Source organism: Pistacia vera, unplaced genomic scaffold (genome assembly GCF_008641045.1).
Source record: "Pistacia vera cultivar Batoury unplaced genomic scaffold, PisVer_v2 Contig623, whole genome shotgun sequence".
NCBI classification, from domain to species: domain Eukaryota; kingdom Viridiplantae; phylum Streptophyta; class Magnoliopsida; order Sapindales; family Anacardiaceae; genus Pistacia; species Pistacia vera.
Window position 1 is genome coordinate 189,735 of NW_022196472.1, and position 21,510 is coordinate 211,244.

At 33.1% G+C, this 21,510-nt stretch overlaps 3 protein-coding genes across 7 annotated transcripts; 2 read left to right on the forward strand and 1 right to left on the reverse strand.

Moving 5' to 3' along the window:
* Positions 1 to 879: 879 nt before the first annotated feature.
* Positions 880 to 3,730, reverse strand: LOC116111039 (40S ribosomal protein S24-1-like). 3 transcript variants are annotated; one of them, XM_031397248.1, is made up of 7 exons: positions 3,672 to 3,730; positions 2,500 to 2,538; positions 2,324 to 2,402; positions 2,192 to 2,233; positions 1,892 to 2,062; positions 1,122 to 1,208; positions 880 to 1,031 (listed from the first exon to the last, which is right to left on the reverse strand). In XM_031397248.1, the coding sequence occupies exons 3-7, from the start codon at positions 2,396 to 2,398 to the stop codon at positions 993 to 995; spliced, it is 414 nt and encodes a 137-aa protein (XP_031253108.1). In that variant the 5' UTR covers positions 2,399 to 2,402; positions 2,500 to 2,538; positions 3,672 to 3,730; the 3' UTR covers positions 880 to 992. The 3 variants fall into 3 exon arrangements, with proteins under 3 accessions (XP_031253108.1, XP_031253109.1, XP_031253107.1); XM_031397249.1 differs by having other exon boundaries at positions 2,518 to 2,544; positions 3,672 to 3,722; XM_031397247.1 differs by having other exon boundaries at positions 2,500 to 2,544; positions 3,672 to 3,717.
* A 3,033-nt stretch (positions 3,731 to 6,763) lies between these two features.
* On the forward strand, positions 6,764 to 11,349 carry LOC116111019 (NKAP family protein). 2 transcript variants are annotated; one of them, XR_004124988.1, is made up of 3 exons: positions 6,764 to 8,282; positions 9,856 to 9,991; positions 10,957 to 11,349. XR_004124988.1 is itself a non-coding variant. In XM_031397225.1 (2 exons), the coding sequence occupies exon 1, from the start codon at positions 6,845 to 6,847 to the stop codon at positions 8,273 to 8,275; it is 1,431 nt and encodes a 476-aa protein (XP_031253085.1). In that variant the 5' UTR covers positions 6,764 to 6,844; the 3' UTR covers positions 8,276 to 8,282; positions 10,957 to 11,347. The 2 variants fall into 2 exon arrangements, 1 of the variants encoding a protein (XP_031253085.1); XM_031397225.1 differs by lacking the exon at positions 9,856 to 9,991 and having other exon boundaries at positions 10,957 to 11,347.
* A 5,989-nt stretch (positions 11,350 to 17,338) lies between these two features.
* LOC116111033 lies at positions 17,339 to 20,554 on the forward strand. 2 transcript variants are annotated; one of them, XM_031397242.1, is made up of 3 exons: positions 17,339 to 18,989; positions 19,103 to 19,180; positions 20,538 to 20,554. In XM_031397242.1, the coding sequence occupies exon 1, from the start codon at positions 17,826 to 17,828 to the stop codon at positions 18,723 to 18,725; it is 900 nt and encodes a 299-aa protein (XP_031253102.1). In that variant the 5' UTR covers positions 17,339 to 17,825; the 3' UTR covers positions 18,726 to 18,989; positions 19,103 to 19,180; positions 20,538 to 20,554. The 2 variants fall into 2 exon arrangements, with proteins under 2 accessions (XP_031253102.1, XP_031253101.1); XM_031397241.1 differs by lacking the exon at positions 20,538 to 20,554 and having other exon boundaries at positions 19,103 to 19,246.
* Positions 20,555 to 21,510: the final 956 nt, after the last annotated feature.

The window sequence follows — 21,510 nt, forward strand, 5'->3', positions numbered from 1 at the left end:
AGTACAAGATGGAGTGTAGGATGGGCGGGATTGTCATTTTATAGTGTCCCTCCTTTTCATTTTTCCCTCCATTATCATTTTTGCCAAAATTAAAAAATCATACTTTCATCCTCCAACGGCGCCGTATCATTACTTGATTTAAACCTTTTCAAAATTATTAAAAGGTTTACTCCACCATAATAAATTAATAATAAAAGGCATACTCACCCATATTACATTTATTCTATTTTTAATTTAAAATCATCTGATAAATTTAAAATACATTAGAATTTGTATAAAAAGTTTCTACTTATATTTTTAAATAATTTTTTATCCTTTTTTTATAAAATATTAATTGCATTATTGTAATTAATTAAGTTTCATTTTTAGTTATTTGTTCTTCCTCATGAAATAACTGGAATAACCCAAAAAGGCAAAAAGGGAAGGCATACGTCCAGTATTTTCCAATGTAAAAGACTGAATGGAATTAAACAACCACATTCTGCAAGCTTTCGGCTTTCCAGGAGTTATTGTGCATTGGCATTGGAAGAGAATTACTTTGGACGAAAGGAATTTTGCAACCATTTTTTTTTTTTTTTTCTGGTATCCAATAGTGTTCGAGCCACACACCTCAACTAGTTCTGCGGACCCTTGAAGTTAACAGGTAAACCTCTAATGGCTATCATTTATTAATAGTCATGAAGATTCGAACTTAAATAATACACACAATAGTCGTAAGCGAAATGTCGAACTACTTAACGATAGAGTTTTCAAATCCATTTGCCATAACCAGGCATATTGAATTAACAAATCATATTGCCACCTTTGATAAAATAGCAAGTCAAATGAGGAATTTATTATGCTGGAAAACATGTTTTTTCACTACAAGAATAGCTATGGAAGAGAAATTGATAGCTAAGAAACAATAAATAAAAATTAATGGAGGAGAAAGGTGTAGACAAGAAGGAACTTGTGTTTAGGCATGGAAGAATCATGAGAATCCCTCTAAAACTTCACTTTTTCTTTCCACTCTTAGTTTCACTAGCCTTGACCTGCACAATTGACAATTGCAGGAATTAAATTGTCAATCATTAATTATTAAATAAATAAATAAAGGAGCCTAGAGGAAATTGATTCTCTACCTTCTTTACTCCACGTATCTTCTTAGCTCTGTTCTTCCTTTCCTTCATTTGCTTCCTTGATTTCTCTACCTTCTTGTCCATCCCGTTCTGCACAAATTATGTTGAGAAAGAGTTTACTTGTATAAGTGTGTGCCCAATGCCTCTTACGTACACATGCCATGCAAACTACGCACATTTTATGTAGCATTATCCTTTGACCCATGCTTTGACCTATATTTATAATCTGAAAATCTCCTGAATTCACTTTGCAAAGTCAAGTTCGTAATTGAAACTTGACTGAACCCTACAATCTTTGGCAGGTGAGAAACAATAGTCTTTAACCATGATCTTGTGGGAGTAAACCACAAATCTAATTGCTCGACTAAAGCAAAGTTCAAGAAAGATACCATAACTACGCTTAGTCTAATCATAATGCTCAATTTTACATTTATTGCATCACATGAAGGAGAACTGCATTAGGGAAAAACATGGATGGGGCCTTACGCCAAGACCACCAGACTCATGTATCCAACGAAACACAAGCAACTTAAACTACTAATAAAGACAATCAGAATTTATAAGAAAATCTGAAATTCTCATATGCAAAATCAAACACAATTTGAATCATCGAAGTGATGATACAATGAATTCATTCATTAGGTTGATGTTGATGCAAGAACAACACCAAAATTGAACTAGCTACATTTAATGAAGCCCAGTGTAAACACAAAAACAAGTAATTGATGTTGTAACCATGAACTCAATATTAATTATCAGTAAAAAAAACTTACCCTGATTAGCCTATACTTTGGCTCATACTTTTTAGCATTCTCAATAGAATCATAAATCAAACCAAATCCAGTAGATTTCCCACCACCAAAATGGGTTCTGAACTTGAATACGAAAATGGCATTTGGATCCCTCACATCATACATCCTGGCCAACTTCTCCTTCAACTCTGCCTTTTGAATAAGTAATTCAAAAATAAAAAATAAAACAAACTCAGTACAGTGAATAATTCCACATACCAAGCAAACAAAACCTGGAAAAACTTTCGACTGTGTTAAAACGAGTAGAGAAAAAGGGCAAACCTTTGAAACATTTGGTCTTCCCGGATGCAAAACATCAACGACCTACATTAACACAAAAGCCAAATGAAACCGAATCCATCAACAACAACAACAACACAGATTGAGAGAATTTGATGGTGGAAGAAGACTCACGAATTGTTTTCTTGAAAGAAGACGGTTCGTCATGAACTTTCTTGTGCGTATTGTCACTGCCTTGCTATCTGCCATTGCTCTTTCAAAACGAAACAAAGATGAGAATGAGACGAAGATTAGAGATATAATAAGATCATAATAAAACACCAAAATAGTAAAGATAATGTGATGCTTACAGTTACACAGTATCTCACCCTCTCTAGCTTCGCTATCTTCTGTTGCTTGCGCCAAAACCGAATGCAGTTAACGTGGGTGAGTAAGTTTTATAGGGTTCATAATTGAAATGGTCAGCAAAATTAAGTTAATCCTATATATATATATATAATATAGTATATAATATATATAATATATATATAGCATCTTTTAATGTTTTAATTAGGATAATGATTCAGTTATTTATAATTTATATCAATAATTTTAGTGTAGTAGAATATAATAAATTAAATGAGTTTGTATTTGCATACTTCGAAAAATTTTTTTAAGAGTCTAAGATAAACCATGTAAATATTTTATCCGTTAATATCTGATTTTATAATTGTTGTATTGATTCAATTTAAATTATTGATAAGTATGTATTATTTGGATGAGGTATGATAAGTGTATTTCAGTTTAAAAAAAAAACAAAAAAAAAAACCTTCAGCTTCGGATGTATCTTAGTTTGTGTTAACAACAATAATGTAACATTTTGATTGAATAATAAAAATTCTTTAAAATTTTTTAAAATAACAAAAATCCTTCTAGGATAAGTTTAACATTTTTAAAATAAATAACATGTGAAACCTTATTAAAAAAAAAAAAAAATTCTGATTTGATAAGTATAATTTTATCACATGCTTGAATTATTTTGTTTCAAAATTCATCATTTATATCAAAATTGATATTTGTTTCTTGTTTTTATTTTTTTATTATCCATTAATTATTATCATGCATTTCCTTAGTCAAAATCAAAGATGAGAGAATGATCGTGATTATAATTAAACACGGGTTCATAAATTATTGGTATAGAAATTAAAATTAAAATATTTGGCGAAATCAAAAGAAATACTAATGCTTTTTCCCCGGTTGTATATTGGTGTGAATATATGGACCTAATTAAAATAATAAAGAATTGAATCATATTAAATTCTTTTTTTTTATTATTTTAACTTCGACTAGAGTTGAGCTGAATATTAAGAAATAAAATTTAAAGTTGTAATATAGATAAATTTTATGTAAAATAAATGAAAAAAAATCAATTAAATTTTATTCATATGGCGGATAAATAATTACAAGCAAAATATAGGGAATTGGAAGGGGTGATCAGCAAGGTTTGAATTAAATAATTCAAGGCTGGTGGGATTAGAATTACCATCAAGAATGCTGGTTTCTTGTCAGTTCAGTTTCGGATGTGGAATTTCATCTGAAAAAGTGCATTTTACTTATACTTTAATGCTTAAATAATGACAAAGATTAAGTAAATAATTAAGGGTCTAAAGAAAACCTGAAGATGAATCATCAATTGATCCTCTCCGATTCCCCATAATTCATAGACATTAATTCTGGAAATGCCAGAGGGTGCTGCATGCAGCTGATCTCTTTTTGAACTCAAAACTACTGCTTTCTTTAAAAGTAAGTTGTTGGAGTAATTAAGAAGCACTACATGATTCTTTTACAGATAAAATATGAAATAAATATCAACAAATTTGCAGGCATGCCATGCGATGCATTGCAAGAAGGCAACTAAACAAAACCATCATTAATGTCCTATATACGGGATATGACAAAATGATCTAGTTACAGCAGATAGCAGAGAAGATATTTAAGATGCAGAAGCTGGATTAATATCTAATCACAGCATAATGTAGTGAATATATAATAATACATATCTACAAAGAGATAACATTGTAAATCTGGGTACGTTCATCATTTTAATGGCGATTGTCAAACATCAGCCGGATGTGAATCCACCAATATTGACCACAAAACCTGTACATCTTCGCAGGGGCAAGCCTTTACATCCTTATAGAGGATATATATCCCACTACCTGCAAAACACAGATGATGACAAAAAAAACTTTTATTGAATTAATAATTAAGCTTTTGAGGAAGATGATGATGATAATGGAGATTAGATTTATAAGATACGTTTCCTGTGGGAGGAATGCAGGCGATCCCAGAGTTTCTTGAGAGGAGAGATGAGGGAGTGAAGCCACCCCATTTGGAGAAGAGTGCTTGGTTCATGGTAGGTGAAAGGTTGGAAGAAAATAGAGAGGGAGTTTAAACATAATTTGCTTAGAGACTTGTATCTTACTGTCCCTTCAATATTTCTTTTCTCTTTCAGGGCAATCATGCAAGATTAATTTCCTCTTGGTGCTATGTCTTTGTCACACTCTTTTCATCTCTTTAGTATCCCCAGTAGAATCACTTGTGCCTGAAGATTTATAAAGTTTCTTCACTACGCTACCAGTACTATTAGTACTTGATTTCTCACCCACTTCAACGACAAATCAAGCAATAGGAAAATGAAACATATTTCTATATATATATATTACAAATTATTAACATTATCTGCTAGCTATTTCACTTGGGCACTTTACCTTTAAAAAGTAAGGTGGGTAGTCCTATAAATATTATTTTCTAAGTAGTTGGTTTAATTTTCTTTTTCTTGGATTGTCCCTACATGTTAATATTTATTTAAAAGTTGGAAAAAAAAATTGAGAAAAAGTTGCATTAATCAAGTCCAGATCACCTTTGGATATATATATATATATTCTGGTACATATGTTATAAAGTTTTTAATATGTATACCAAAGGATAATGATGGACCACTAGTTTTGATTTTGTATTTTGTGAACTCAATACTAGGTTTTGACCTTTGGGTTGCATTTTAATGTACAACAAAAAGGATAATAATTGGGTAAGTGGTAGGACAAATGTTGGGATGTGCGATTAAAGCACAGGGATTTGAATCTCCTTACTCCCAAAGTTTAAATTAGGAGGTCGTGACAGTGGATTGTTGTACTAGTCTCTTCGGATGATTAATCGAAATGTGTATAAGCTGGCTTGAACACCTTAGTTTAAAAAAAAAAAAAAAAAAAAAGATAACAATTGGTCACTACTCACTAGTTTTAAAATTTTTTTGCTAAGGATAAAGTAAATTAGATTAAGTTACATGATTTTATGGCTAAATCTATCTTTTAAATAAGACGTTGATATTTTGGGAATTAAAATTAGTGAAGATGATATGCTGAAATTTCTTTATAATTGGTTTTTTAATCAATAAAACGTTAACATTTTGAGAATTAATTAAAATTAATATAAATGATTACATACTATAATTTATTTATAATTGGTTTGTTAACATGCATATTAGCCCTGTGAATCTATGATTGTGCAAGTTCAACTACAGGAAACAGCTAGCTTTTAGTGTTGGTGATTTGGTATTTTCAAGATGTAAATTTTGGAATGAAAACAAAGCTAGAACCAGACGGAAATTATCCATAAAGCAAAATATACCAAAATGTTTTATATAAATGTTATGATATAATATACTTAATTAAGAAACATGCTTTGTGAGAAAATTATTGGGTAATTTGCATTCTGGAAATTGTAATCTAGCTTTTCTCATAAACTTAGGTTGAAAAAATATTTATATATAATTGAATTAGATGTGTTGTAATTTGGTAAAACGTTGCGTTTTTGTATCTGAAGTGGCGTTAAATGCATTTGCTTCAAGTTAATTTTTACTCAGTGGAAAAGTATGTTTCATCACAGTATTATTGTTAATTTATAAAGTTAATAACGTTATTCACCTAAGGTATGATAATTAAAAAAATTCCCTAATCGTTAAGTTTTAGATGTTAAAAACTTAAAATAAACCATAGAGGGCAATTTTATAGTATTTACTAACTCATAATATTGTAAATTTTAAAGGTTCACTAATAATTCATTAATGTAAAGAGATTTTTGTTATTATATCATGCCGGGTATAATATTTAACCCTAGTTTATAAGATAATATAATTACTCATTACTCTTTGCTTTATATATAGATTTAGCATGTGTAAAATTGTCAACCATTAAAATGTTGTAATTAAGAGTCTAATATTTCTTCAAATGTTGATTTAGTGTTTAGATAATGGATTAATGCATTTAAGAAATTAATGTTAAATACTTAAATCTAATTAACTGTTTATGAGTTGTGCACAAGATAAGAGAAATGCATGTTTCCTCTTCTTTTTTCTCTTTTAAACAGCATAAAGGAAAAGGTATTGCTAAGTACACCTGACATTTAACAGTGACAATGGAAAGACTAGTGTCTACTGTATAAAAACAGTGGGTCTACTTAGAATATTAAGTACACCTATCTCGTCTGTCCAGAGTGCCTTTGGACTTATTGGGCCTTTCAGGCCCATATATTTTAAAATTTTGGTCTTCTAAAAAACAAAATAGTTGACCGACCCTCAACTTCGTGAATCAGGAGCATTCATAATTCCTCTGTTGGTTTAGCAATTTCGGAGCCAGCTATTGTCCAATTGGAGTCATGGACAATTCCGTCGATTACCGCCGCCGTTCCCGTTACCGTTCCAGTTCCCGTTCTCGTTCTCGTTCCCGCTCATATTCGCCAAAATATCGTAGCTCTAGAAGAAGAAGAAGTCCCGAAGGCAACTACCAGCAAACCCTAAACTCCTTGCCGAAAAGATTTGGGAAGAGCAATCGGGATTATCGGAACGGATATGATTCGGCATCGGAATCTGATGAGGAATTGAAGGGGCTGAGCTACATGGAGTACCGATGGCAAAAGAGGCAGAAGATGCGTAAATCCATGAAACACTGTTTTTGGAGTGCGACGCCGAGTCCGCCGAGGAATGAGAATGATGATTTGGAGGATGAAAATCCTGACGAGATTTCTGATAAATTCGGAGGTAATGAAGAGAATGGGAAAATTGAGTCTGGAAAATCGGGTAGTTCTGAATCTGAATCCGACGATTTACGGGCTAAGAAGAAGGGGAGAAAGAATAAATCCAAGGCTGAGGAATCGGAGAGCAGTGAGTTTGATTCTGATTCCAATTCTGAATCTGATGATTCAAGGTCTGGGAAGAAGAAGAGAAAGAGCAGGAGTTCTAGGCGTAAAAGTAGGAAGTACAGTGAGTTGGAAGATGATGTCAGTGATTCTGAAGAGGAAGAAGATAGAAAAGGAAGGAAGAGACGAAATAGGCCACATAGGAGTGGTATGAGGGGAAGAAGCAGCAGTAAAAGAAATAGAAGTAGAAGAAAAAGCAAGTATAGTGATTCGGATGAGAGCAAGAGTGATAAGAGCAAAACTGATGAATCTGATGCCAGTCAGTCATCAGATGATGATAATGATAAATTAAAGAAGAAGCTTTCTTCGAATTCAAGGTCGAAACGGAGTAAGAAAGAGCTGAAATCTGAAACTGAGAGTGATGAGAATTCAGATAAGGAGATAGTGGATGAGGCCAAGCAGGCTGAAATCAATGCTGAGGTACTTAAGTTTAAAGAAATGATCGAATCTCAGAAGAAACCTGCTTTAGACGACGAGGAACCAGTGGTTGGTCCAATGCCATTGCCTAGAGCTGAAGGGCATATTAGTTATGGTGGTGCGCTTAGGCCTGGAGAAGGTGATGCCATTGCTCAGTATGTACAGCAAGGGAAGCGTATTCCACGAAGAGGTGAAGTCGGTCTGTCTGCGGATGAAATTCAGAAGTTTGAGAGTCTTGGGTATGTGATGAGTGGTAGTAGGCACCAGAGGATGAATGCTATTCGTATTAGGAAGGAAAACCAGGTTTATAGTGCAGAGGACAAGCGAGCATTGGCCATGTTTAACTATGAGGAGAAGGCGAAACGTGAGCATAAGGTTATGGCTGATTTGCAGCGACTGGTGCAGCGTCACATTGGGCAGGATGTTGGTCCTACCCACGATCCTTTTGCTACAAAAGATGGTGAAGAAACTTGATGCGCATGTATGTTCTGTATTCACTCAGTTGTTGCTTTATTTCGTCCATAGCATGGATAGTGTTGAGATAATTTGATGCAAATTTTATAACTAGATAGATGGGCTTGTTAACCTTCATTTCTCTTTCAAATAAACATTTACTATCTCAGCTAGTTTATCTGGTGTGCATTTCTGTTGATTTTCATTTGTATTATATATAGCTCGGAGATGGCCTGACACTCTATTTGGAAAGCAGATTTCTAACTAAAACTTTTTTGTAAATGAAAAGTCAGAAAATGTCATTATGCCAAATAATATATAGGCACTTGCAGAGATTTTTCACTTTATAAAATCTTTTGTAGTTTATTTTTTTTGGGTAAGTAAATCTTTTGTAGTTTATTCAACCATGAAATAAGAAATTGTGTAAGATGTATTGTGGGAGATAAAGCTCCTTTGTAATTCATTTAATGCAGAAATATAATTTTGAAGACACTACTGGGACCTTTATTTGTTCAGAGAAAGTGCTCTTAAGGCCCTTATAGTTAAAGAGAATTTTTTTGCTATTGTCTCTCTTTTTTCCATGGTTAGCTTATGGATGTGGTTGCTTAAGCATTTCGTAGTTGACTATTTGTTTTCGTAACTCTTACTGGGTGGGCAGGACCTTTAACTTAAACTTCTTTGGTTTTGGGAAATAGGAAAAATATGTTTGAACTTTTTTTTTTTGGTTTAATTTCAAGGTCTTAGCTTGTGCGCATGTGTGTTCTTAACTCTTATTGTTTCTGAAATTCCTATTATTCTACTGTGTAGGTTAGTAAACTTTTGATCTTTGAGCTAGATATTTTCCGTAGGAGCTAACCTCACTTCACCATTCCTTTTTCCGCTTGAGTCAAGGTTGAGGGACTTCTAAGAGAATAGTTGGTGATGGATTTGGTATAAAGTTAGAGCATAAAGTATTGAATCTTTTATGCTTGTATTGGCTGATAATTTTGGTCAACCTCTGTTTATAGCATGAAACACTAGAATATCAGCCTCAGAGCTTACAGATAGCTTTTATAATGTTGAAAGTTTGTTTATTTACTTATTCATCTTTATGTTGCTTTGTCGGAACTTTGGAAGAATTTACGAATAACTAATAAGATTGTTTTGGCTTTGGGGAGAAGCTCAAAATTTGGCTCTGTCAGAGCTTTTTGAGGATTCTAATTTTTTAATCTTATTTAAAATGTCAAAATTATGCATGGTATTTTAGAAATTTTACTCTTTTTATTTATAATAAAACTCTTTTTGGTAAATTTTTAGTAGAAAACTTTTTGCCATCTTCATAACCAAAGAACCACCAACTTGTTTTATAAAAATTCTTTTTTTCAACTTATATTTCACCACACTCTAATTCTATAAGCTTTAATTGAAGAAGTATTAATTGAAGAAGTCATGCCAAAAAAAAAATTTAGTCTCACATATATGTTTACTATTCACAATTTTTCTTAAAGATAACCTGCTCCTTGTGCAGCTGTCAGTGGGTAGTTACTTATTAAATAAATTATGTTACTTACGTGTACACTTTTTCCTTTTGTCTAGTCAGTTACATGTTAAATGCATTTCAGGTTTCCTGCTGTGGACATAGTGATTATTGCTGGAAATGTAGATGTGTCATCTTAAATCATTTGGCACATTATATCAGAACTTTATTTTGACCCAGAGGACAAGTTTAAGTAGACATTATCTTCGTTTCATAACAAGGTGAGTCTGTCCTTAGGAATAGCTTGCTGAAGATTGTCCTGAAGACATATTTTGTTTTTGTCTGACCACCTTGTTTAATTAAAATGGGTGTGAATTACTGTGTCTTAACCAAAAATTAATAAGAAAAGGTGATTGTTGTTATGTAATTTTGTTTCATATGGTTATTGTTGTTGATCAAATTGTTGAATGAAGTTTTTCCTCATTGCAGCTGTAACTTTGAACTACAAAAAGGAATAAAGACTCACTCTTTCGAAATCTTGTTTTATGTGGCTTTGTTGTTGGTTTCATCAGTTGGATTATATTACATTGTTAAAATTTCATTTAATCTTTATGAATATATCATAATCTTAATATTCTAGATTTTTATTAATTGAACACCAATAAACCCTTAGAATTCTTTAACCTTCATCCTTCATGTTTTGTATTTCTCTAGTACAGTATTACTGTATGGTTTTTGTTTTTCCTTAACACTGCTTTGTACAAGAGTCTCAATGTCTGCCTTAAACAAGTCAAACATTTGAACATCATTAATGTTATTGCTTCTTTGCCATTATGATCCCCTGCTCCGTTCCATGATTTTTTATCATCTCTGTTGCATCGGATGTGATAGTGTAAAACTAGAATTTCTGCTAGTATTTCTTTTCCCTCATTTAGATGTTTTATGTGATCAGTATACAACCCACAATAAACTTACGGACAACAGTGCTATTAAGTGACACATCATTATTGAAGTGCCAAATCTCAGAATTCCTTTGCTTCTGAATATCCATGTCTGCTATTTGCATAAAGAAAATGAATTCATGTTGCGCTTAGATTTTTGGCTGAGTCATACTGTGAACATGGGTGTGCTTTTTCGTAACTGTTGTGATGCAATTACAGTAATTTTCAGTACCTAGCTCTGGTTTTACAACTCGCCAATTGCTAAGTATAGGCTGTTCTCATATCATGCTTTCCTTGTAATGTAGGTCCAGATGACATTTGAATGTATTCCTATAATTCAGCTTTCACTTCGGTTGCTGTTCTTTTAATTTAAGTTGCCAGCACAAAGCAGAGCAAGCACAAAGGCGCATACTATATATCGTGACTCCAGAGAACCCCAGAGCCACAGTTGGGGGAGCTTTTGCATTATTTTCAGTTATGAATTTCTAAGTTGTCAAGTTTGCCCCAGCTAGCTACGGTTTAAGCTTTGCAAACTTGGGTATTTGAATTTCATGTTTCTATGATGAAAAGCGTAGGGGTTAAGACTTTTCAAAACCTTGTGAAATGAACTGCTATAGAATTGTTGCTCTCACTTTTACAACCATCGAATGATGATACTTTTTAAAACTAAGTATACTATAAATCCCAAAACCAATTATGTGTCTGAACTTTGTCTTTAACTTACGAATTTAGAAGTGCTAGTGCCCAAATAGGAAGCTTGTTCATCATTCAATCGACTATAACAAAGACAAAATGGCTATCAAAGGTTTCCGTATTCGTTGTTTCATTCGTAAAATCGAACTTGAAGGCATTATAGGCAAAATATCAAAGGATATGAGCTTTTCTCTGGGACAGTACCCAGATTGATACACCTTTAGTGTAGGAGACATTGGCCAGATTTATACACCAATTAATAGTTTCCCACTTTCCCTAAAACAACCCAAAAGATTGTGTTAGCTGTATGACATTGCATTCATAAAAGGTTGCAGTAGACAAAATTTAAGGGTTGTTATTTGACATTGTTAAGATGGTTATTATTGCTGCACAGGCCAGGCATTATAATATAAGAGATCTCACATGAGAATATCTTTGAACTTTTTGACTTCCATTTTCTCCAATTGAGTAGAGCTATATGATGATGTTTCTCAAGACCATGACATGCTTTGAGAGGTATGATAATTGTTATATTTAGGTTTTGTTGCTCTCAGAAGCCAAAGATTGGAAGGACCCAAAGGTGGGTGAGAGTTCATTTCTTGTTTCTTTCATTTTCTCCTTTATGGGGGTTGATAATCATCATCTTAGATTACTTATAATAACATTTTGCTTCTAAACAAATTAACCCCATCTCAAAACTAGCTTAGAAAGAGGAAGATAAGAAAATCTTGTGCAAAAGTGAGAAACAATATTAATCACTTAGACTTAAAGAAGATGATTTAGGATTTGGTTTGTCAAATACATAACGTGTATGATATGCATATTGATGTTAACATTAGCAGAGGCGGAGGGCATGTGCCCTTCTAAGACTTGGAGCGTTCAGCACATGGGAAGAAGGGTAACATGTTGGAAAAGGTTATTATCTTTAATCTGCCATTAATTATGATTTAGCAAAATGGGTTTGAAATCTATTTGTGCAATTGTCGAGATAAAAAACAAAGTCAAAAGGCATAAAGCTACTTTCCTTCGTTGCATCAACACCCACCTCAAATCTTTTTACACTTTCACAGTATCTAGTAAATGAGATGAAGAAGAAGATTCTTGTGCTTTTGCTTTTCAGAATAGTCAGCATTCTTGCAACTTCATATAAATGTTAGGCCAGCCAGAACAGAAGGATCGGCAATACAGTTTCAACAGACTTCCTCACCAAGACTGAAAATTTTTTATTGTCCTCTGATCATCAATGATGTTTGCCATATAATTTAACTGTCATATTTGATATGGGAAATTCCTCATTTCTAAGTTTTTATTAGGCATTTATCTGGTAAGCCTGGAGAGTCAATAAAGCCAAACATGGGCTACAGGCAGGCCACTAAATGCTGAATGTGAAAATTACTTTTGACTGATTCGCACATATACAAAGTTTCAGGTACGACTTTAAGAATTTGAATGAGCTTTTGGTTATTTGCTCCCCATTATAGCCACACCATCAAAGAGTCTGATTGTGCCTGCTGCCCCATTAAAGATGTTGATATGTGTACTTATCCTCTTTATCCAAATTAGGTGAGAAGTATCATGTCATCTATAACGTTTGTTATAATTTCTTATTAAATAAAAATAAATTAGGATTGAGAAGAAAATCGTATGAATAAGTGGAGGTGGATATTGTGGTTTCAGGTCGGATGAAAATGAGTTAAGTATGAGAATTATAAAGATAAATAGATTAAGCGGAGATGAATGTTGTGATTCCACGTAAGATGAAAATAAGTTAAGTTTTGAGATTTTAAAGATAAGTAAATTATATCATTTAATAGATATTTTTTTTTAGATAATTGATAAACGCTCAACCTCTGATTTGTAATACATCAAATCATCGTTAACCCTTCAGGATTAGATCCATAATTAGAGATGTTTGTATCCCAAATTCATTTCTCAACTGGGAAGTCTTCTATAATCTTGTTGATTCTGATTGATAAATTTCAAATGCTATAGTCATTCATTCACATGGCTATGCCTACTATAATGAATGAGAAAAGAAAAATGGTAGAATTTTGGCTTAAAACCTAACCAAGAAAATGCATCTTAATTAATTAAATCTAGAAAGTAGGGCCAAACACAATCCATTACAAGTTCAATGAATTAGTTAGCCATTGCTTGATGGTGGGGCAAAGACATTTAAATATAAAATAATAATAATAATAATGAATCAGAAATAGAAGATGATGGTCAATTCAAATAATAGGCTTTTTTTGTGTGGGGGCACAAAGATTTTGCCCACCAATTCGCAGGTGCTCAATTTGCTCCGGCGGACCAACCAGCCAACCAAAAGGGTCCACCCATGAGGCATGCCACATGCTTACTCAATGTTATGTTTTTTATCACTCAAACCCATTTCTAGTTTTCCCACTTAAAAGAAAAAGTAAACAATCTTTTCCCACCCAAATAATGACTTAATGACACTTTTCCACCTACAAGCTTTTAAAATATCACTTTATTACTCAAATTTATATTCTGACGGCAAACAAAGAGCAAACTTGGTCTAGGTTATTGGGACTTTTGTAGAGAGAAGGCCGATAACTCTTTTGGTGATGAAAGGTTGGATTTTGGTGGTTGGGATTGATCGAAATTTGACTTGGGAGGGGGGGTTACGCAAACTCTAATCGCTCGATTGTTGGTAATTTGTGGGGTCAACGGGAGTAGGGTTTGAGGGGTTTTGGTGAGTGATGATTAGAGAAGAGAATGGTAGTGGTATGGGGTCGCAACAATACCCAAATAAAAAATAGAATATAAATTTGGATAGTAAAATGGTTTTTCAAAAGTCTGTGGGTGGGAAAGTGTTAAAAAGCCATTATTTGGGTAAGAAAAATCGTGAACTCTAATATAAATATCAACCAGCACATTTATTTTTAATTTCATCCCATGTGACCATATCATTTATATTTTCCCACTTTCACTTACCAATGTGGCTCATTATATCTTATAATCTACATTTAATTATTCTTAATCATGTTTCCTTTATGATTGTGAAGATTAATCATGTGAAGGTTGATGAGGTTTAATCAAGTAGTGATTTGAGATTTTGAGTGCAACATTTCATGGTTGGTTGCTTTTTTTTTTTTTTTTTTTTTAATGACCGAGATGTTTGAGTTAGTTTGTATACACCCCAACTAATATTCGGAATCTATTGAACACCTTACATACCTAATGTTTTAAGGTAAGTTACAAATTATAATAGGTAACCCCAACGTGGTTCGAACATAAGAACAATAAAAGGAGCAAACTTTCTTGACTGTCAAATCAACCTCTAGGGGTTTTATTGGTTGTTTCTTCTTCTTCAAGAGTCGAGAAACTCTTTTGTTCTATCGTTGCATGTATAACTAATCAATGAAAATGTTTTATATTAACGCATATGATATTTATAAATGTAATATTTGTAAAATATATTAAAAAAAAAAAACTCTTTTCTTTAACAGATTTACATATAATCAACTAATAAAAACATGCTACATTAGCGCTCGTTCTATGTCAAAAAAACATTTTCCTTGCCTCTCATATTTGGGAATTGATTGAAAAACCCTGAAAATTGACTAATTTTGAAGCCCACGAGTTTCTCTTGAACAGCATAGACATGATTATCGTGAAACGTGTAAAGAAAAGTGCAACAAATCACAACTCATGAATAGTAAAAAGGGTGAGTAAAAACCATGTTCCCACACAAGGATTGGTCCAAGAGCAGTGTTATAGTTACTAAAGAATGTGCATATAATTTATGTATATTATATATATATATATTTTTTAAATGTATAAATTTGATGTACATTTTTTTGATAATAGGGTGCGTTTGGTTTAGTATTTTGGATAGGATTTTGGAGATAGTATTGGGTTATTGGATAGGAGAGTATTACGAGGTAAATTTTAAAAATTTATGAAAAAGCCCTTAGGTTTACTAATTTAATTAAAGACCCTACCATATAAAATAACAAAAACACCCCCACCACCTGCAGTGCCAGATTCCGGCCACCACCGCCGGAATCTGGCCGAAAAATTTCATTACGACACAGACCGGTCGGATCTGTGTCGTAACACGTCGTTATGGCCTTTTCTGGCCAGATCCATGGTGGATCTGGCCGAAAAATGCCAGATCTACAGTCTGTTATGGTCGTCGACGGCCAAAGATGTGGCCGTCATTTTCGGTCAATGACGGCCAAGATTTGGCCGTCGTTTTCGGTCAACGATGACTAGATCTGTCCTTTTCCGGCCAGATCTGTGGTGGATCTGGCCGGAAAAGGCCACATCGGTGAAATTCCGGCCATTTCTGGTCGGAAGTTAGGCCGTTGTACAGATTCCGGCTATCACTTTAAAAATTAACAAAAACACCCCATCAACCCAACTTGTCAGATTCCGGCTATCACCGATGGTGGTTGCCGGAATCTGACAAGTTGGGTTGATGGGGTGTTTTTGTTAATTTTTAAACTTTTTTCAGGGGGTATTTAGTGAAATTAATAACTTTATGGGGTCTAAAAGTCATTAAAAAAATAGGGTAATATTTCTGGAATAATGTACCAAACATTATTTGGAGAATAGGATCCAGAATATAGATAAAAATACTAAGCCAAACATGTAGTATATTATTTTTTTCTTGATGAAATAACAAGGGTGCATCATTTGTTTAATAAATTCAAAATTTTCATCTTTAAATTAACATAAAATCATTAAATGTAGCAGTTAAAGGATAAAATAGTTATTTGACTAAAACTAGGGTTGAAAACTTGCTATCTTGCCAAAGCTTGCGTGGGAACATGTCGTTTACTCTAAAAAGGATCAGTAATACTATACTTATCGATTAAGCTACCGATTTTCATATATCGACTCACCTACCTAATTACCCAAATCTTAAAATTTAACTCAATCAGTATGTTAAATCGGTAGTTTAATCGGTAACTCAAAGCATTATGGAAAAAGGATAGACTGAAAGAAAAATTTGTTTTGGCAATTCGAACCAATAATATAAGTATATTTCACAATCACGTTACAACATGGTCAAGAGTAGTAGTTTTCATTTATTAATTAAAAAAAAAAAAAAACAGAGAAAAATCTTAAGCGAACTGTTTTGATATGATGTGACAGACATAAAAACCATCATATTGTTTCATTCAACATCATCCTTTATCTTCATAATAATTATTGTTGTGTAATTTCCCATTTCTTAAACGAAGAGAAACGAAAACACCCCCTTTGGTTAATCATGTTAGATAATGAAATCTTGAAATGCAAATGAAAATAATGGCAGGAAACTGTTGCAATCTAGTGCGAGAAAAGCATGACAGATCTTACTTTGCCTTTTATTTTTCTCTTTAAATCGTTTTTCTTCTCCCTGTAATTATTATATTTGTCTCACTTAAATTTCATTACTGTTTAAGCTTTGGATTTTTGTGCCAATTGCATGTGTTAATGTCAGTTAAAGGTTAGCCCATAATGATTCTGCTAATTATGGACAAAAAAATAAANCATCATCCTTTATCTTCATAATAATTATTGTTGTGTAATTTCCCATTTCTTAAACGAAGAGAAACGAAAACACCCCCTTTGGTTAATCATGTTAGATAATGAAATCTTGAAATGCAAATGAAAATAATGGCAGGAAACTGTTGCAATCTAGTGCGAGAAAAGCATGACAGATCTTACTTTGCCTTTTATTTTTCTCTTTAAATCGTTTTTCTTCTCCCTGTAATTATTATATTTGTCTCACTTAAATTTCATTACTGTTTAAGCTTTGGATTTTTGTGCCAATTGCATGTGTTAATGTCAGTTAAAGGTTAGCCCATAATGATTCTGCTAATTATGGACAAAAAAATAATAATATTTTTTTATGTGTGAGTGAGATACCCTTTTGCTTTTCTTTAGTGTAACGTAGAATAAGAAACCAGCCTTTTTCCAGCTAATAATATTAATGATAATCGGTTATGGTTTTCTGGATATTTAGTCTCATCTCATCCATCTGTTTCGTCTTCACTTGACCATGTGATTTCAGTTCTCTGTCTCTCTAAATCCTGTGACCAATTTTCCATTTCTTTCTGTTTCTGTAACATTATCTTTTGTTTTCTTGTTTTTTCTTTTTTAATGGTTTTTGGTTTGGTTGTTTTTGACATGGACATATAGCTCAGAGACATTGACAGTGAAGCAAATCTAAGCCCTCTCTTTTATTTCTCTGTCTTTTACTCTTTTTCATATGCAACTGTAAGGTTCAAAAGCCAGACACGACACAACCCAGGTCAGATTGAAGCATTGGGAAGCTGATCTTGAAGCACTTGGGTGATGGGTTCTTAATTTCATCTTCAATTGACTGAGGTAGAAGAGTGTTTATTGTTACTATTGTTCTCTGTATATCAAGTTTGTGGCTTTGTTCATTCTTTTGATCTGGTGAAGAAACGGTATCTTACCGGTCAGTAAAAAGGAAAAAAATTATACTTTTTGGTGTATCATGAGGGACTTTCCTTCTTGTTTTGGTGAAAATGGAGTTCAAGTTGCTGATTCATCATCATCAAGTGCAACAAAAGCTTCTCAAAATTTGGTTACTTGTGTTTATCAGTGTAAATTCCATGGTCGTTGTTTCTTGGTTACTGTAACATGGACGAAGAATCTCATGGGTCAAGGCCTTAGCGTTTCAATTGATGATTCAACCAATCAATGCCTCTGTAAAGTTGAGATAAAACCATGGTTGTTCTCCAAGAGAAAAGGGTCTAAAAATTTAGAGGTAGATTCTAATAAAATTGATATATATTGGGACTTGTCTAGTGCTAGATTTGGTCCTGGGCCTGAGCCTGTAGAGGGATATTATTTAGCTGTTGCATATAACCAAGAAATGGTGTTACTTCTTGGAGATTTGAAAAAGGAAGCATACAGGAAGGTTGATACTGCCCCTGTTAATTTAAATTCCATTTTTATTGCCAAGAGAGAGCACATTTTTGGCAAGAAGTTTTATGGTGCCAAAGCTCAGTTTTGTGATAAGGGGCAGATGCATGATGTCACAATTGAGTGTGATACTATTGATGTTCAGGATCCTTGCCTTGTGATTCGCATTGATAGTAAGACGGTGATGCAAGTCAAGAGGCTGAAGTGGAAGTTCCGTGGTAATTACACTATTCTGGTTGATGGGCTCCCGGTTGAAGTATTTTGGGATGTCCACAATTGGCTATTTGGTAATGCCATGGGCAATGCAGTTTTCATGTTCCAAACTTGTCTTTCTGCTGAGAAGTATTGGGCAAGCCAATCTATTTTTGATCCTTCTTTATTGACCTGGTCTTATTCTCAGCGACTTAGAGATAACCAATTACAAGGTCTTGGTTTTTCATTGTTGTTGTATGCTTGGAAGAATGAATAGAAATGTAATTTTCATTATTGATTGTCAACAAATACTTCCGGTGATTATTTTTATAAACAATGTGATTGAGTTATAGTACATGCAACTATAAGTTTACCAATTTGTTTTGCCTTATATCTTTTCTTAGTACTTTTGATGATGTAACGGATAACGCTTTTTCAATTTTCTATTGGAAACTGTTCATGGAGAATGTTTTGTAGCTGGGTTTGGAAAAATCTGCTTGCATTGGGATCCAACTAATTTGTATTATTGCAAGGCATTACAGTAAGATCTCTTTTCCCGACAATGATTACTGTGATTGATTTTCAAGAAGTTGAGCCTTTTATCAACGAAAAAGATGGCCAGAATTAACTTGATCTAAAACTTTGTTGTTGCAGGCATTTGAAATTTTTTGACGAGGGGCGTATGCCACAGTTGTGACTGATTCAGGCATTTATACGTGAGCAATTGATCAGGTGTAGTAAATATGTCCCTTTAGTGTAATGAATTTGTCTTTGCATCTGTGTACACTGATTCATTGTTCTAGGATGTAAAATTTGTAATATGTTTACAAGATCAAAGAAAATAGTTTGATGGTTTCATTTGGTATATGCTTGAAAGCTTGCAAGCTTTCATAAATAATCCTAAAGAACAGGTCAACGACTCAACATCATAGTACTCTGTAAGTAAAAAAGCCTCATCAGAAGTATCTCTATACTAATTGACAAGAATAGCTAACTAATTGAAGCACCAAAATTGTAGAAATTTTCTGTGCTAGTGTTTTGTGTGCTAAATATTTTTCCTTAGCCTCTCTGACAAAATACCCTATTACTAGGTTGTGGTAGGCTTCCTAAAGCACCTTAAAAACAAATAAATGCAGTAAACCGAATCCTCCATACTTACAAAATTTGATATATACTTCATGATAAAGATAAAGGTCATTCAGTTTAGGATTTTCAAACAGCTTGAGTCTTAAGGTGTTCAACCAATATCTTTATCATGATTCTCTTTAGTTGTCTCTCTTGCAATGATTGACCATTTGGCATTCCTTCTATGCCACTTTCATTTGCTTCTTCTGTACAACATACAGAATCTGATTTATTTAAACCCAGAGGAAATTTCATTGCACATTTCAAGAGTGATAGTGAAATGCATATTTTGTGCAATCTTATCACAATGTATTGCATATTATACATAGAATATTTACGGTTGCAGTTGGTTTATAATATGGAACACATAATTATATGATTGACGATTGTAAGTTCAGAACTGAAGCAAGGTTGGTGCCTTGGAATTTAGTTTATCTTTTAAAACACTAGACAGAGAACTCTGCAATTATATTTGCAAACGATCTCGATGACTCTCCGAATTGTTTGCCGACTTAGTTATATGTTTGGTTGCAGAGTAGGTTCCATCAGAATCCAATCATCTCTCTCTTGGACAAAACACATACTTATATCTGCTTTTATCAATTTGTTATCAGCATTTGGCTGGTTCAACTGATTGTTTAGTTGATGTATCGAAAACTGATAATTTACATTCTAAGTGCAAAGTTATCATAGTAGAAATGAGAATGTGTTAAATCATGCAAGTTCATATGCTTTTGAGTAGCTTGGAGCCCCCGCCAGCGCTCAGTTTTTTCTGACACAAGCAGTGGTTGGATAGACAAAATGCTTTAGAATTTTAAAACTAAATGCTCAGTGATACCAGCTTTTGGAGAAACAGAAAGCCAAATGATGGGCCTACTGAGAATTGGGAGTTAATAAAAGTTCTTTTCTGGTTTATAGCATCAGAATTTTCATGTTTAACATCATTTTCTCATTGTAAGGTCAGGGTCAATTCATAGACCTAAGGGAGATCCACTCGCCAAGGACAAGCAGGAATTTTATTTTCTTTTATCACGGGGGTTTCCGGGCTAGACGCAGGAAAATTCATATTCTCTTATAAATTTTTTTTTTTTTTTTTTTGATGACCAGAGTGTCCGAGTCAATTTGTGCGTCCCTTATATTTTCTTGCATTTAATTTCATAATTTCATGTATAAGTGTGACAACATTTAATTTGAAGTATATTCTTACTTTTAGAAACCATAGAAAGATTATCTTTAATACATGTTTGTTAGTATAAGTATATATTATAGCAATGAAATGGTAAAATCATGAAATTCAAATATCCCATGAAAACTAAATCTGCACGTCGGCATTGAAACATATAAACCCAAGTTCAATATGGATCAATGATCATAACATCTGACATTTAATTAAAAAGAAAAAAACTGACAAATTGAAAGAAAAGAATTAGTGCCAATCATATCAAATGGAAAAATGAAAATTAGAAGCATTAAGTAAGGTACTAAAATATTGGAAATGTAGTAGGTTATGGTGATAAAAAATAAAAGATCAACTTGTGAGAAAACATTTTACCAAAGTAAAAAGTTCTTCAAGTTAATTATTGTTTTAATTGTATTTTATATGATTTTTTTTTCTAGTTTTCTACCATTTCTGGTCGAATCAACTACAATAAGTACATTTATTCTCAAATATTGATATTATTACTCCTATCATTAAAAAATTAAAAATGAATTTTTAAGATTGAGGTTGCCTTCATTGGACACACCACCATCAACAACAATGATATTAGTGTTAGCTACAAAAATGAATGGTATGTGTAAAGTGTTAGTGGATAATCCTCCCTTTGTGTTTTGGCCTAAATACAAAGCGGTACCTCACTTTGAAAAAGCATCAATGTTACACTTATATTTTAAATTCAAATGTTAAACTTAACAGCTAAAAGGGCATTTAGTATACA

Bases quoted from the DNA above. Each gene is read 5' to 3' on its own strand.
- LOC116111019 (XM_031397225.1), top strand. From the start codon at position 6,845: ATGGACAATTCCGTCGATTACCGCCGCCGTTCCCGTTACCGTTCCAGT.
- LOC116111033 (XM_031397242.1), top strand. From the start codon at position 17,826: ATGAGGGACTTTCCTTCTTGTTTTGGTGAAAATGGAGTTCAAGTTGCT.
- LOC116111039 (XM_031397248.1), bottom strand. From the start codon at position 2,398: ATGGCAGATAGCAAGGCAGTGACAATACGCACAAGAAAGTTCATGACG. The intron at 2,234-2,323 runs GTGAGTCTTCTT...GTGTTAATGTAG, and splicing joins TTCTTTCAAGAAAACAATTC to GTCGTTGATGTTTTGCATCC. The intron at 2,063-2,191 runs GTTTGCCCTTTT...CTTATTCAAAAG, and splicing joins GAAGACCAAATGTTTCAAAG to GCAGAGTTGAAGGAGAAGTT.